General features: G+C 46.2%; 1 protein-coding gene across 4 annotated transcripts; it reads right to left on the bottom strand.

Moving 5' to 3' along the window:
* Positions 1-810: 810 nt before the first annotated feature.
* C6H2orf42 (chromosome 6 C2orf42 homolog) lies at positions 811-16157 on the bottom strand. Of its 4 annotated transcripts, none has more exons than XM_084804231.1 (9): positions 15937-16157; positions 7479-8313; positions 6850-6960; positions 5256-5354; positions 3107-3211; positions 2633-2740; positions 2148-2248; positions 1624-1786; positions 811-1470 (listed from the first exon to the last, which is right to left on the bottom strand). In XM_084804231.1, exons 2-9 carry the CDS (start codon positions 8299-8301, stop codon positions 1262-1264), a joined length of 1719 nt encoding a protein of 572 aa, XP_084660357.1. In that variant the 5' UTR covers positions 8302-8313; positions 15937-16157; the 3' UTR covers positions 811-1261. The 4 variants fall into 4 exon arrangements, with proteins under 4 accessions (XP_084660357.1, XP_084660356.1, XP_084660359.1 ...); XM_084804230.1 differs by having other exon boundaries at positions 15427-16042; XM_084804233.1 differs by lacking the exon at positions 15937-16157 and adding an exon at positions 15427-15512 and having other exon boundaries at positions 811-1525.

The following is a 16157-nucleotide window of genomic DNA, read 5'->3' as shown; positions in this document are numbered from 1 at the left end:
CTGTGTGTTAATATCCAAGGGGGGCGCCACCAGAAATAGTAGCCCCATCTCAAGTCCCTCCCTCCCTCCCTCCCTCCTCTATAATATTTAGTTCAACTTACCCCATTTCCTTATGTCATTATGATGTGCATTTTCCTACCAACCTGTTCCACATTATTGACTTGTAGTGAAATACTGCAGTAATTTGTACTACAGAAGGGATAGCAGGAAGTCACCCCTGCGGAGTTGTTTTTGAGAGCACTTTGTGGTCTTGGGAACTCACAGTTCTGCACTGAAGCCTTTTTAAATCCCAATTATTTATTTTCAATGGGAGAATGAAGCATGTGCTTAAATCTCTTCTATAGGATTACAAAACGAAAGGCAGCCATGTTAGCCATAAGGCAAATGCTAAAATCCATATTGTGCAATATCTTTATTAGGCCAAGGTATTACACTATATGGATTTTGGAATTCTATAGGATTAGTAGAACAAAAAGTGCTTCACTTCACCTGGCCCTGTCCAGTGTCTTTGCTCTCTTTTCCAGTGCTGAAAAATGCAATGCCATCTTTTGCAAATCGCATACACTGAACTGGTCCCTGGTACACAAACTGTAAAGGCAACGACTAACACACTTCGCTTAGGTGTTAGTTGTTGCCTTGCATTGCTAACCACTTACTATATACTGCATGTTTGTTAACAAACCCAGTTACTCCAGCCTGGAATTTTTTAAAAGCATGTTTAAGAAGTAAATCACAACAGGGACCATGTGAACATGACAAGACCCAATTTTACTGGGTTTTATATGAGAGACTAGTCTCAAAACACCGGAATTGGTTCCATTTAATTTATTTTAAAAATATATTGTAAAATATGTAAGTAAATAGGTAGTAATTACCTAAGACAGCCTAATCCTTGGACATTCTGCCCCTCTCCCACCTGTGTTGCAGGTAAACTGTTAACTTTGCAAAAGACGGTGGCAGAAACATAGCAGTCAAAAATTGGAGCACATCTAGTCTCAGAGTAGAAATGGAGAACACCTGAGCCAATTTCATACTTAGCAGCCATAGAATATGCTGTTTAAAAGGAAAGAGGTGCGAGTTGCTACTGTGGCTGCAACAGCTGCTTAAAAACAAAAAGTGGGTCATCTACAACGAAGCCACGATGAGCTCCAGCTCCTGGCGAGCGCCCCAGCCGAGCAGCAACCTGACAGCAGCAAAGGCTGACCAGCGGCAGCATGGGTGTGTGCAAACCAAGCTGTGCAAGAAATGCACTAGTAGTAGTTCAAGGAAAGGTGATGGTGGTGAGCGGCATGAGCTCCAGCGTCTGTTCGAGGGAAGGGCGCTGCTCTTGGTATTCAGTGGTGTGGCCATTCCTGTAGTGGCCATATTCAAACTTAATTCTCAGTTCACCGATTTTGGACTGGGGTAGGATATCTGGGATCCATTCAATGATGAAAGGTGTTGGTTCCTTCTGGTCAGGGGATGTGTTGCCTGGCAGGAGGGAAACCACAAAGAGGAGAGTAGCACGTCGGAGCCTCTTCCCACACTGCACATGGAAAAATTCATTCCTCTTGTCACCTCTAATATGAGCTGGGGAAAACTGGAAACTCCTCAAGCTGTAAATGTACTGCATCATAAACTTACCAACTTTCAGAAAAGTTTTCAACTCCAAGGGACGGAGAACCGGCTGCTTCTCCAGGCGCCCGTAGGTCTCTGGGATGCTCTCCACCTCAACTTTGGGGCACTTAAAGGGCTCATAGGTGCCATCCCGGTTCTGGATAAAGCTGCGTGTTATTTCAAGGGGCATCTGGGAAGAAGGGCCCGGAACAGGAGATGAGAACAGAGGCCCTCTGAACAGCTCCCTTTGGAGGTATCCATCTGCATCAGCATCTCTAAACCCAGTGGCTGATAATCACCCTACAGTAACAGGATGTAACAGTTCTGGAAAATTATGGCAACAGAGTTCCTGAAAATGTATTTAATCTCCAGAACACAGCACAGAGTTTTCAGGCCAGCTCATTCTGAGCCAACTCCAGTCTCACAAACCCTTAATTCCATGATGCATATTTGAATAGTCAGGGTTGGACTGCCCCCCACCCCCCCATGAATGCCCCAACCTGTTCATACACTAGAGGAGAGTCTAAGACAAAGGTGCAAGTGGGTCTTACCTCAAGGGTATCAAAGATCTGCTTGACCTGCAAGATGTTAGTGATGTGCCATGTATATTTAGAAAAGGTACCCAGTGGCAAGGCATCTTTCCGGACAAAAGCTGGAAACAAACAAGCCCATTAGGAAGGCCGGTGCTTTAGGTGGCCAGACCAATCCTATTGCCTGAAGCTAAACATGCTCTCAGGGGAGTCTTGGGATCACCATGATATTACAGTGCCATCTGTTCTCTGAAGGCGCAGGGGGGGGACATGTGTGGGGCCCGGTCCCTACAGAGTGTGCAGTTCCAGAGGACTGCAAGAACTGGGCCCTTTCAGCCACTGCTCCCTCCCTAAGAAACCAACTTTCTCCTTGTGAGCGGCCTTTCTTGTGCAGCAGAGACCAGACTTGTGGGAAAGCCCAGCTCAATCCAGCCTTTTCTGTTACGAGTCAGCACTCCATATCACAGCTGGCTTCCAGTGGAAAAGATGCTCTAAAGATCAGGTACCTGTGGTTGAATTTGGGAGCCGCTTCTTGATGCTGCCAATGGAAATCCTCTGTTGGAGAGCCTCAAAGAAAGATTGGGGTATGTGGAATACCAGTGGCTCTGGTTTGCCTGAATAAAAACACACAAAACAAAAAGTGCTTTAAAGGAAAAAAAAATGTTAACATATTTAGGGTGTAATCCTATGCATGTTTAGACAGAAAAAGTCCTATAATGGACTGGGGAATGCTGGGAGTTGTAGGACTTTCTTCCATCTAAACATTCATAAGATTGCACCCTTAGAAATTTTATCCCAATTACCAATGCTCAGGATGGATCATCATTTAAACATCACAACTAAACAAACCCTCAGATGAAGCATCTTGAAATAATCCATGGAGACTATCAATTGGATACCCAAAACTGCCCAACAGAGAGGAGGTTGCTTTGTTTTTGTGTTTGCTCTGTTATTAGCAGAGTTTCTAAACAAGACCTTACCATCGAACTGGTAATGCATTGCTTGATGGATGCGTTCAGTGACACTGGCCAACCACTCTTGGAAAGACAAGATCACCTGTGATTCATCAAGCAGTTGGCTGCAAGCTAAGAAAAAAGGAAGTTTTTTGTTTAATAAAACTTCAGCATTCAAACCTTGGCAGAAATACTCTAGCCTGTGGCCCCCCCAAAGCCAGAACACATGCTGGCACAAAAGACAGGACACTTACTAAAATTATTACGCTCTGATTGCAGATTAGATTTGTAAGCCACGTTTCAGGTTAAAAACCTTTCTGAGGTGGCTTACAAACACAGAATACAATAAAGAGAATATAATTATCAAACAACTAATTAAAATAACAATAAATCAACAGCAGATAAATCCCACTATGTAGCTCAACTAAAAAGATTTAAAACAATTTCAAAACTAGCAGCAACATAAAACCATCAGGAAAAGCAAGGCAGAATAGATGGGGTTTTAAGGCTCATTTAAAAATCTGTATCAAAGGGCCATTCACCCCTGAGTGGCTAAAGAATTCAATAGACATGGGGTCACCACTGGAAAGGCCCTCCCTCTCATGCCTAACACCTTAAACCATCTTACTGGCAGGCATATGAGGGGGGCCTCTGAAGCTGATCTCAATACACAGGCAGGTTAATATGGGTAAAGATGTTCCTTCAAATAATGTGGTCCCAAATTATTAGGACTTTAAAGATTAAAGCTTTTGTTCCTACTGCAGTGTTGTCCCCAAATTCAACACTTCTGTTTTCCCCACAGGAGAGAATGGCAGCCACTCACCCTGGAGAATGTAAAGGAGTGCCCTCAAAAACAGCATTGGGGAAGGGCACTAAACCTATTCCCTGACCATGGTGACTGCACCTTTCAAAAAATCCAGCTTGCTCCTACCTGCGTAGTTCCAAATCTTGATCTGCACAGGCCCATCCTGGGTTCTGTCTATTGGTCACACTATAGCACTAGAAAACATTGGGAGCCAATTGTTCTATATACAGATCAATGAAAGGTTTATCTGGATTTGTGGACCAACTCTGCTGTACCTGGGTCCAAATCTGTTTATCAAGAGACTTGCTGGGTGGCACTTCAGCCTTACTTCCCAGTTTGTAACTCAGGAAGCCTTCTGTCAAACCTCCTGGGGTTGCTGAGAGAATGAAGAAGCTATAAAGCGATAAAGCACTTTGCATCCTTCCAACATGATCTTAGGTGCACTTGACTGGGAATTGGCTCCACTGAAATCAATGGGGCATACTTCTGAGTAAGCAAAGCTAGGATCATCAGGACTTGCTTGCTGTTGATCAATGCCACTGATTGTAATCTAATTTGCACAGTGCTGTGGGGAAGGATTCAGCATTCCTCCTAGCCTGTATGTAGCCCAGGGTTGCACAATTTGTGACTGATCAGCCAAATACAGTTTCCCAATCACGTATGTCAGCCTTCCAGGGACTTGATAAACCTCCTGCTATTGCTGACTGCCTAGGCTTGTGATGGTTGTGAAGCATCTGGTAGTCTGCAATACCAGATCCCTGAACTGTTTGGTGGGTCACAATTGTCCAAGCCTGAACTGAGAGTACCTGGTAACACCATGCTCAAAACATTCCAAATGCACACATGACATTTCCAAAGAGCCACAACAGACAGCATGTGTATGAATGCCTAAAAATTAGACCTGGGAAGTGAAAAAAGTAGCCTTTCGATATTGGGATCAAAGAGAAATTGGGGGGGGGGAGAGTGGACAGACTAGTCTCACATTTTCCACTAATATCTTTTCTTCCCTATTCCGTTATGAAAAGCAGCCTTCAACTTTAGGATGTTTAGAAGATGAGAGAGCTATAGTCAGTGTTGATTAAGGCAGGAAGATTGAAAAGTTAAAGAAACTCAAAACAAGTTCTTAGATCAAATTTTAATCTGTAACTAAAGAAATTGCCTAAAAAGTGGTAACCTGTAGGTTATGGCCATGGGTCTTTTATGAAAATACCTCTCAGTTTGCTTTTGCTTTGTGTTCAAACAGTGGTTTTGCATTCCAAATAGTCCTCCTTTGGTTTAGTGTGTGTGTGTGTGTGTGTGTGTGTGTGTGTAAGAGAGAGAGAGAGAGAGAGAGATGTGCTGCCTTGCTGAACATACTGAAACCATGCTCACCTTGCCTTTTCAGTGAAGCAGCTGACTTTTTCAGTCCACCTTTCCGCAGGTTGTTGTTTGCCAGATCTTGAGACAAGAGGGGGCTATTTGCTTGTGTGCCTTAAATTCAATGTTTAAAAGCTTTAGAATGAGTTTTGACCAGTAGCTTCTCACATCCTCTTTTTGATTGTGGAAGGATGTTTTCAAGCCATACAAGACATTCAACCAAAAAGGTCCCTTTTCTTTATCAACTATCAGAGTCCTGCTGCTAACTATAATGGTGCAAAAAGGCAAACCCTTAAGTCAGTTTATAGATTTGTACGTGGACATGTCACCATGTGGTAATCTCATTCTTCCATAATTACCAGTTCTTATAAATGTACCCCACAGAGTGAAGCATGAGACACAACCACATGCAACCCATATTCTGAAAAACAATGGAACTGTTTATGTATTTTGATTTCACCATGTGGAGTTGCATTTATGAGAACAAGTAACCACAGAAGAGTCTCCCCCAACCCGGCGCCCTCCAAACTTTTTGGACTACAATTCTCAGCATTCCTGACCATTGGCCATGCTGGCTGGAGCTGCTGGGAGTGGAGTTCAAAGTATCTAGGGGGCACCGGGTTGGGGAAGGCTGCCACTGAAGAAAGACAGGGAAAGATCACGTCATGGAAACAAATATTTTCCTGCAAAAATGTAATATATAAAAGCACCTCCAAGTCTAAACTTTTTTCTGATCTGGATTTCTTTACAGATCACCAGGGCTTCAGATGAAGGGCTCCTAGCACTACAAATCAAAAGCCATCGTGCGCCTATTCTCTCTGTTCCTCTTAACAGATTTTTTCTGGTAAGCAAAAAGTCAGAAGTAGTGGTGGGAAAACACAGGTGGACATCATCATCTGAACCTCCTGTGCAATTCCATATTTGAGGCAGGGTGACTGGAAGCACCCTATTTCTTCCACAATCGGCCAGCAAGCCCTTTTTGTTATATCCCAAGGGGTATTTGTGTAAGAAAACTGTGCAACTGTAGATGCAAATTCATCTGTAAAAAGGGGAGCGTATCAGTTACTGCTTCTCCTCCATGACTCATAATGGCTGAGCCTGGGAAATAACTTAGGAACAATGACTGAGAAAGTAACTAGAGAAGGGGGAATAGGAGGGTGGCACCTAGTATATTCCAGTCACCCAGTAAATTCCAGGGTCAGTGTGGATCTCACATTGCAGTAAAATGACAATCCAGTCTCCTTGACAAGTCAGATTCTGCAATAAGAATACTGAAATTGTAAAATCAATTCGAGTGACAAGATTTGAGGAACTGAGAATTCTCTGTACAGGTTTCACAGGGATCTGGCCACAAATCCTACATTCAGAACTAGGATTGCAGGGGCAGGAAATGCCTCCCCCCTCCCCACATTTCTCTCACAAAGTGAGAATAGCAGTGCTCATAGAGTTTCAGCTAGCCTTGAGGCCCATCAGGAAATGCCATCCTCTGGGGCCAGCCCTGCCGGGTTCAGCTACATTATGAATACAGATAAGAGAGTCAACTACATTGACACGGAGTGTGTGACGCAAACCCACTCAGAAGAACAAGTCAAAAACCGAAGACTCTCACCTAACCCTTCATCTTTTTTCCTCCTCTTTGCCTTGGAGGCAGCAGCATCTCCTGAGTGCAGAACAGATTCAGGCTGGCAAACAAGCTGGGCTCCTATTATTGGCTTCAGACCTGGGGTTGTGGTAGGGAAGAGACTGCAGGTTTGATTCATTAGAACTACCTACATTTCTCATCATGAAATGTTAGCTTCATGCAAGGCAATCCCCTTGGCCCCTTCATTTCTAGCCTGCCTACTGGAATGTTGGGACTCCAGGGCCTGGCAGTTCAGGGTCACCCCAGGCCTCTTCCTTGAATTTCCATGTTTTTATTTGTTTGCTTTTCAAAGTACATTTCTATCACTTTTATTTACAGGGAAAGCATGCAGGCAGTTTTCTACAACCATGCTCCATAAGAAGTCAACCTGGCTCCTCCCTACCATTACCACCACAACGCTTCTAGTTTCAGGTCTGCCCTGAGAACTCCTCTTCCCAAGGACCACTGCTGTGGCTTGGGGAGCGCTGAGAGCAGGGCAAATCTTCATCTCGCACACACACACGTCCTCAGGGGGAAATTTTCTTTCAGGCACTAGGCCTGAGCTGCCTGTTGGGCACAGCCTTTCAGCCCCACCCATACCCCCTGCCCTTACTCACCACTGGAATCATAGCTGAGGAAATCTGCGAACTCCTGTGCCAAAGCATCGTCACTGGCAAAGGCGCAGAGGCAGGCAAAGAAGTGGAGGCATTTCTGGCCTGGCTCTTCCTTGGGAGAGGTTGCCTTGCTGGACTTCAAGGACTGGCAGGAGCAGAAAAACCGGTGCTCCATCATGTTCTTGTGGCCAGCCTTGTGAGCAAAGGAGGTGTGGAGATAGCCCAAGCTGTGCTTCTGGCTGGCTTTGCACTTTACCACCATAATGCTCTTGGTAATCCTTTGGACCAGAGGCCCCGTTGGCTCAGTGGCCAGCTGCCAGATGGTTTGTTTTGTTTCAGGTGAGGCCTGCATCGCGTTCAAGACAGAGCTTTTCAGGGTCAGTGGGGTGGCCTCCGTCTGGCAGTTCACTGCCAGTTTAATGTGTTGGCACTGGTTTTCTACCACACCTTGTGTGGTTGCCTTCAAACACGACGGGACATAGCAGCGCCCAGAGCTAAGCTGTGTGATGATGGTCCCATCGACTGTTTGGATGGTGGTCTCTGAAACCCCCAGCTCCACAAAGCACCGGTAGTCCGGCCCCCTGTCCCTCTGCCGCACTGAATAGACTTGCAGCTCCGAGCCAGTGACAATCTTGACCGCATCAACCCCTGCTTGCTTCCGAGTGCCATAGCGGAAGACTGTGCCGCAAGTCTTGTTCTTGCAGCTCAGCCCACGGGTGCCATTGTAGGTGCCGCATCGGGGGCATTTCCTGATGCCCCTCAGGGTCGCTTTCCCCAAGTCCGATAAGAAAGCTGGGACTTTACTCCTTACAGAGTTTGATTCCATCCTTCACAGAGCCTGGGAAAAAGAAAGCCGCAAACAAGTGAAAAGCTTGATCCACTGGAATACATTGCTCCAAGTCCTTGAAGTATTCTCAAAAAGGGTTAAAAATGTTTAATAATGGTTACTATTCCCCACTCATATTTTAAGGGACATGGGAGGAAAGCATCAGAAAAGCCCTGACGAGATGCACAGGACCAACCCTGGGGTTGGCAATAGAGCATGTAAAGAGAATCCCAACCCAATAAAGATGGGGCACAATACATGAGGAAGTTCTCTTCCACAGGCAACATCGAAGTGAACAGAGAACTGTGTAAGAGCACTACTGCACTGTTTATGAGCATTTATGCTGTTCAGTTCACTGGGCATTCCACAGAAGAACTTCCCATTGGTCAGGTCTGCCTGTCTCCTGCTCAGAAAGAGCCATCTGAGGCAATTCGCTACCTCAGCCTGCCTCATGGGAGAGGCACCTCTGCATACAAACAAGTAAGAGGACTAGGGATGTCAGAGAATTCTGCGACAGATCTCGGTGAGGCCGAATGCCAGTGCATTCGGCCCCCCGAAATCCATCACGGAACGGCCTGCCCCCCCCCCGCCCCCCGCAGATCCCCTCCGGGACGAGACTTACCTGGGGCGGATGTTTCAGACGGCGGCGGCTTCAGCGGTGGCTTCGGCGGCAGCTGGTCTTCCGACCGGCTGCCACCGCCACCATTTGCAATCTGTGTTGTTTTCTCCCCCCCCCCATAGACGTGATAGGCTACGTAAAGACTTACGTAGCCTATCACGTCTGGGTAAAAAACAAAACAAAAACGCGTACGCAAATGGCAGCGGCTACGGCCGCCGCCATTTGCGTTCCTTATTTTTCGCCATCTTAGTCTACATAAATATTTACGTAGACTAAGACGAAGACAAGAAAGGGGAACGCAAATAGCGCCCAGTACGTAAATATTTAGGTAGACTAAGATGGCGAAAAATAAGGAACGCAAATGGCGGTGGCCGTAGCCATCGCCATTTGCGTACGCGTTTTTGTTTTTGTTTTTACCCAGAGCCCTCCGCGGCCGGAAATCTGGCTGCAGACGGCCCTGGCCTGGGCCTGGCCAGCTGCTCCACGGAGCCGCTGCGGAGCACAGCCAGCCCTCGAGGATTCCGGGGAGGAGGACCGGATCACCTCCCCCCCCCGTCAAGGATTCCGGGGGGAGGTACGGAACACCTCCCCCCCCACCATGAACAGAATCCGCGAAAAGGTAAGTGATTTTCGTACATCCCTAAGAGGACCAAGCACAGCTGTAAAAACAACACAAAAAGACAGAAAGCTCCCAACACGTCTTGAGATAAAATTTTCATATTTTCTGTTAAAAGTAACTACAGCATGTAACTTTTTTGAGCAGGTTTTTTCTCCACAAAGGAGCAAGCTTAAGAATTTTCTCTGGATAAAGACATACTCTAAACACATTGGGAATCTACCAGTTCTTGCAGCTGTCTCTCTGTGTTTTCTCCAGATCTCTGGGTGCCCAATCACGTCAATCACATCAATCACATCACACACAAACAAGGCTACACATTCCCGGGAGGTTCTCTGGTACTCATTATTTACAGCACCCCCACGGAAGTGAGTCCTGGAGAAGCAAAAGAGACCCATTCCTGCCCGCAGAAGCTTACAACCTGAATTTTGACAATGGAGGAAACAGAGTAAGTGAGAAAAGGGATGCCAAGGCAGCAAGGGGTGAAAGTGAACAAATGCAATTACACGTACGTAGGCTTTGATTCAATTAACAGTGAAAGTTTACACCAAAGGTAACAGATGTGTGAATGCAACTCCAACATCTTTTGTTGTTGGCCAAAAGCAGTCACAAGGGTGTGTGTTTATGTGTGTGTGAATTTCAGTCAAGACTGCAGTGTGGAGGGAGCAGGGTTTAACCCACCCACTCCCCATTAGCCACATAGAGTCAAGGCATACTGGCACAACAGTTGCCTGTATGTTTCCACATCCACAGCTAATACTAGCTCTGCTGGAGGGAGCGGGGAGAGGACTTTCATCAGAGCTGTGGCATGAGGACTGCACTATGGCCCTGATCCAAATCCATATCCCCCTCCTAGTGGCTGCTTTAAGCAACAACAAAAAAGATATTTGAAATGCATTCAGGCATCTGATATCTTGTCTAGCGTGTCCTACAGATGGATCTGAAACCCACAGCCACATTTGACCTTTCCAACCTTATGAAAACATACACATCTTCATCCACCTTATCTAGTCCAACCCCTTGCTCAAAGCAGGCTCTGCACTGCAGGGTGCAGCCACAGCATCCCTGACAGTCAGTTGCCCAGCCTGCGCTTAAATGCCTCCAGAAAAGGAGAACCCACCACTTCCCAAGGCAGAGTCTGTTCCACTGCTGAACAGCTCTCACGGTTAGATTTCTTCTCATGTTTAGCCAAAATCTGCTTCCCTGCCATTTCTGCCTGTCGGTTCTAGTCCTGCCCTTGGGAGCAACAGAGAACAAGTCTTGTCCCTCCTCTGCATCACAGCCTTTCAGATATTTGAAGAGTGCTATCCTAAGAACATAAGAGCAGCCGTGCTGGATCAGACCAAGGGTCCATGTAGCCCAGCATTCTGTTCACAGACTGGCCAACCAGCTGCCCATGGGAAACCCACAAGCAGGACATGAATGCAACAGCACTCTCCCGCCCAGACCCCTCACCATTCTGGCTGCTCTTCTCTGGACATGCTCCAACTTATCAATGTCATTCTTAAAATGGGCCACCCAGAACTGGTCACAGTACTCCAGATGCAGCCTGACTAATGCAGAATACAGCAGAACTGCTACTTCCCTGGACCCTAGGCTTCTTTTAATGCAGCTCAAGATCTCATTAGCTTTCTTAGCTGCCACACCGCACTGCTGGCTCATATTCAGCTTGTGATCCACTAAGACACCTAGGTCCTTTTCACATGTACTGCTGCCAAGCCAGGTCCCGCCCCCCATACTCGTGTCTTTGATTCTTTGTGTTCCTTTTAAATTAGGAGTGGCAAATGTAACATCAGACCCATTGCCCTCAAAGAAGCAAACAGCCCCTGTTAACATCTGAATACATTTCAAAACACCCTCATCTACTGATCATTTTCCACAATCATTTTTTTTCAAGTTGCTGAACTGAGCTGATCTTTCCTGCAAGGAAGGATGGATTAAGCAGAACTATTGCAAAGTGACACATCTCAGTCAGCTCCCACCCACTTTGGAGGCTATACAAGTAATCAGCAACCAAAGCGGCAGGGGGCAGGGGGAAAATAAAAACTGTATTTCTACTACGGTAATAAGAACCGCAGTTGGCCATCTACTAAAATAGGAATAAGAGACTTTCCTCACAGGTTATTGTGCAGATGAATAGGCTGTGACTCTTTGTATTTATTTTATTTATTTACTCTAAGCTGCAGGAATAGGGTGACTTATAAAACACAAATAAATGATGTACAGCAACATACATACCAATCCCATCCCTTCCTTCCCCAACTTCCCATGGAATATCATCATCCCGTATTGCTGGTGGCTCAGTAGGCAGTGAGTGCAGTATGATCTGTCAAAAGAGATCTGCTTTGTGCAGCCCCAGAAGTGAGGGTGGATGGGAAATAATGGAAGCTGATGATGCCCTGAATCGGCAAGAACATGGACAATCAGCCCAGTGGTGTCATAATAAAGCCATTTCTGACAGAGAACCTCTGCTATGATGTTTCAGTGAGGTCATAATAATAAGGAAAAGCTGCATATGAACTGTCCACCTTGACACTAATTCCTGGAGCAGGCCCAGGACTCCCGGGGGATGATAAACGTTAGGACCCAGGTTGATCTGCTGCTGCTGTTGGTAGGAGACAGACAGTGACCAAGAGGAAGGTGTCTGTTCTTTCTCTCTGACTCTGCCAGCAGCAGGAAGGAACTGCTTAGTTTCTGTCCAGGTCCATGCCTAGAGCAGCCAGGTAGTCCTTCTTGCGTTTAGAAGTGACAACTCCAATTGCCTAGATGCATAATAGAATTTCTACCCTATCTTTGATTCTAACGGATGTTCCTGCATTTCAGATGATAAACTGGCACATCTCAAATAATAAATAAATGGGGAATTTCCATGATATCATGTACATGAACAAAAACCTTTTGAAATATGTGCAAGCAGACAGGGTACTCTCTGGTTGCATAATTGTGATGGCACAAAGCCAGAATCTTCAGATACATTTTCCCATCATCTGGATCCTTTGTCAGGAATGTTGACAAGCTCAGAAGAGCTCCTTCAAAAGACCAACAAGCAGCTTTAGCCACAAATATGCAGAAAAATTACTTTAGCACCAGCCAAAGTAATGCCAGAAACTTCTGACCAATTGACTGACTCTTATTCAGGGGGCAAGAGGTGCTGTCCATGACTCTGAGAGAAGGAAGCAGGAGACAAAGGGTTGACGAGGTGTTCAACAGATATCCAGAGATAGCTATAAAGGACAGAGTAAAGTTGATCAGAGAGGAAAAGCTTGGACTCCAGCTACAGAGCCTCACAAATAGTTGGGCAGTAGAGAAAAGTTTTGAAACAAGTTAGAAACAAAACAATCTTTGTTTCATTTTTGGTGGCTGAGTGAAAGAAGGACAGAGCACACGAAGTACTTCAGGATAAGATACTTTGCAGCCTCTGAAGACAAATACCAGCAAATCCCATCTAAAGGTAGCCAGGAAGTGCCGGATCTTCATAGGCATGCATGCATTGACAGCATGTGACACAGTGAGTGCAACTGCAGGGAAAGAAGCCCCAAAATTCTAAGCGCCAACAGAGGTACAGGAAGCCTTCTGTCAGCTGGGGAGGAATGAGATCTGTCTGAGGGAAGTTAACATGCCTTCTCTAGGCAGTTAAAGTTTAAGGTATCATTTATATTGTGCAAACAAAGATGGGAATCAGCAACTACCTCACACAGATGGTGTCTGCTTGGCATGTGGCCTCAGATACATTCTCACTGTAAAAATCAGGCAGCAAGATTAGAAAGTGATTCTCTGTTCCTCTGAAGTACAGTTGGACAATAAGGATTGAGGTTGTCACTCATTCAAATGCTTTCCCCTCCTTTCTACTGTATAGCCAGAAATAGAGTTTATTCTGCCAAGTTTAATCACTTGCCCTTTGTGTAACTGCCACATATTTCGTTCTTAATTTTGTTTCTGAGCAAAACTACAAATATAAATGATTAAAATTCTTTGCACCAATCACTTTGAAAGTGTTTCCTCTTATATAGAAAAACACCACACCTGAAAGTAGATGGTTGGTCCCATAGCAAGTCTTTCCTGTTACAGGTTACTTAAACACAATCCTATATGTGCCTACTCAGAAATAAATAAAATCCAGTTTAATGGGGCTTACTTTGACATGCATGCATAAGATTGTACTGTTAATGTGGAATGATGGATCCCTAGAAATCCTTTTTGCTAACCCAAAGACCCTTCCTTACACAAAATAACACAAGACAATAGTGGAAATGGGATCTAAAATACACTGTAAACTAATACACAGGACAGGGCTTTCTTGGTGATGGCACCCAAACTTTGGAACTCCCTGTCCCTGAGAGCTCATTTAGTTCCCTCCCTCCTATTCTTTGTGATTGTGAAGGTCATTTTTCTCAGATGGGCCTTTGGTTTAGATTACTTTTGTCAATTATTGGTTTTCATCTGGATCTGTTGCTATATTTTGCTTCTGATCTGGTTTTTGCTGGTTTTATGTTATTTGTCATTTTAATGTTCTCTCACTTTAATTTTGTTGATTTTGACTGCATGATGCTTTTGCCTTTTGCAAACCTCCACCGCCACCCCACCCCAAACAGCCTGCACATTTTAAAATTAAATAAAACATTACGCAAGACTGCCATTTCAGGTCACAGGCCTTGCCAGAAATCATAATGAATATTAATTTCCCACCCCTACATAACCATTCCACAGTTCACCAGGGTGTTGGGTCAAAATGAAAACATCCACCCCAACTTAAGTGATAATTAAAACTGGAGGCTTCAGAACTAGAAGCCTGGGAGATATTATTATTATATCCCACTCTTCTTCCAATTAGCTTAGGCTCCCCCCCCCCCCATCTTATCCTCATGCCAACCCTATGAGGTAAGTTAGGCTAAGAGATTAGTAACTGGCCAAGTTCACCTGGTGAGCTTCATGGTCATGTTGGAATTTGAACTCAGTTCTCCCCAGTTCTAGTCTTATACCACACTGGGTGTAATTTAATATTTACAAAGGTTTGAATCAAATCACTTATTTAATTGAGAAACTACTGAGGTATTTCCCCCACTCAGACATACTGACTCTAGTGACCACTCACTTCACACAAGAATTGCCAAATCAAAATGCCAGAACTAAAATATATAAAGACATTTTGAAGTTGGTGTCTCATAAACAATATGTCCGGTATATGTATAACAGGGTTGCCACCCTTAAAAAAGGAAATCTGGCTCTGCTTCTATGGCTTGAAGCATGACTACCTGATATGAAGAAATTAAGCAAGTAAACTTTCCTGTCATTAAAAAGATTTACCTGCATTTGTTCAAAGCAGAGGAGCAGGGAGTGGCATTTAAGAATATGAGTCCTACTGAATCCGACCAAAGACTTACCTAGCCCTGCATTCTGTTCCCAGTGGCAACGCGATGCCCCAATGGAAAGTCCACCAGCAGGACATGAGGGCAATTGCATCCCCCCTACTCGCGTTCCACAGAGCAACTGGTATTCAGAGGCACACTGCCTCCGATACTGGGGGTAAAATACAGCATCATGACTAGTAGCCATTGATACTAGTCCATGAAAAAAATTAAAGAAAAATGGTATTGATCCTAGGTGCACTTCTAGGTTTATTACAAATCCAGAATTTACTGGCCCGGCCACAACTTTATCCCCTTGGCCAGTTGTCAGTGTGGGAGGAGGCAAAGCCAGAAAAGGACCAGGGGAACTGTGCTTGCTGTTAGTGTGTTTATTGTCAGCAGCGTAGCTCTAGATCTGCGCGCTCAGGCATCACGCAGGGCGGTGCTGGTGCTGCCGTTTGTATTTTGACACATCAGCACAGTTGCCTCTGGCCCTCTCAGTGCAGGCCACCTCTCAAACAGGGCAGCTTCCGTGTGGCACTCACCTGGCCAGTCTCCATCCAGGTGGGCAGGGAAGCATTCCCTTCACAGAAGAAAGGCTCTTTACACATGCTGGTGCCCATGGCTTCTTCTTTTCTAAAAGAGTGTTTCCTTCCAGGACGAGGAACTCTGCACATGGCCAGAGGCGCCCAGCTCTCCTAAGTGCGGGGGCCCCTCTAGGAGGCATGCATGCTGTCCCCCGGGCCTCTGGCGTTCTCCAAGAAGGGCAGCTGCAGCTGATCCGGCCCCAGGGGTAAGGACACGTCGCTCAGAGTCAGAGCCACACGGGGTCAACTTCTGTGTGGCGTCACAACCAGCAGCCCCGCTGACGTGAGCCCATGACGTCGCAAGCCAGGACCCACCTCGGGCTCTCACCGTTGCCATGGCAACCCGGCGGTTTAGCTCAGGGCCTCCAACCTGCCTGACGTCATTTCCTGCCGCTCCCCCAGCAGCGGGCCTCGGGCAGAACCCCTCCCCTTCCCGCCCAGCCTGAGGCCCCGCAGCGTCGCCTTTACCTGGGCGGCCTCGACAGCCTCGGGTTCCAGCCCGGCGGCCGGCGAGGGGAGTCGGCGAGCGGCCTCCGCTATGGCTCCTTACAAACGCCTCGCGAAACCCGTCTGTAACGGCGGCTCCTATTGGCCAAGCAAGATCACGGGGCGCAGGCCCGCGCAGCACGGTGGGAAACGGAGTCCCACTGCACCTGCCCGGCTCTCGCTCCAGGGCTGCGGGCGTGTCT

Source organism: Heloderma suspectum, chromosome 6, assembly GCF_057233095.1.
Source record: "Heloderma suspectum isolate Gila_16-S chromosome 6, 16-S_ref, whole genome shotgun sequence".
Lineage (NCBI taxonomy): Eukaryota > Metazoa > Chordata > Lepidosauria > Squamata > Helodermatidae > Heloderma > Heloderma suspectum.
Note: the sequence above shows the minus strand (reverse complement) of the source record. Positions and strands in the feature narration are given on the sequence as shown.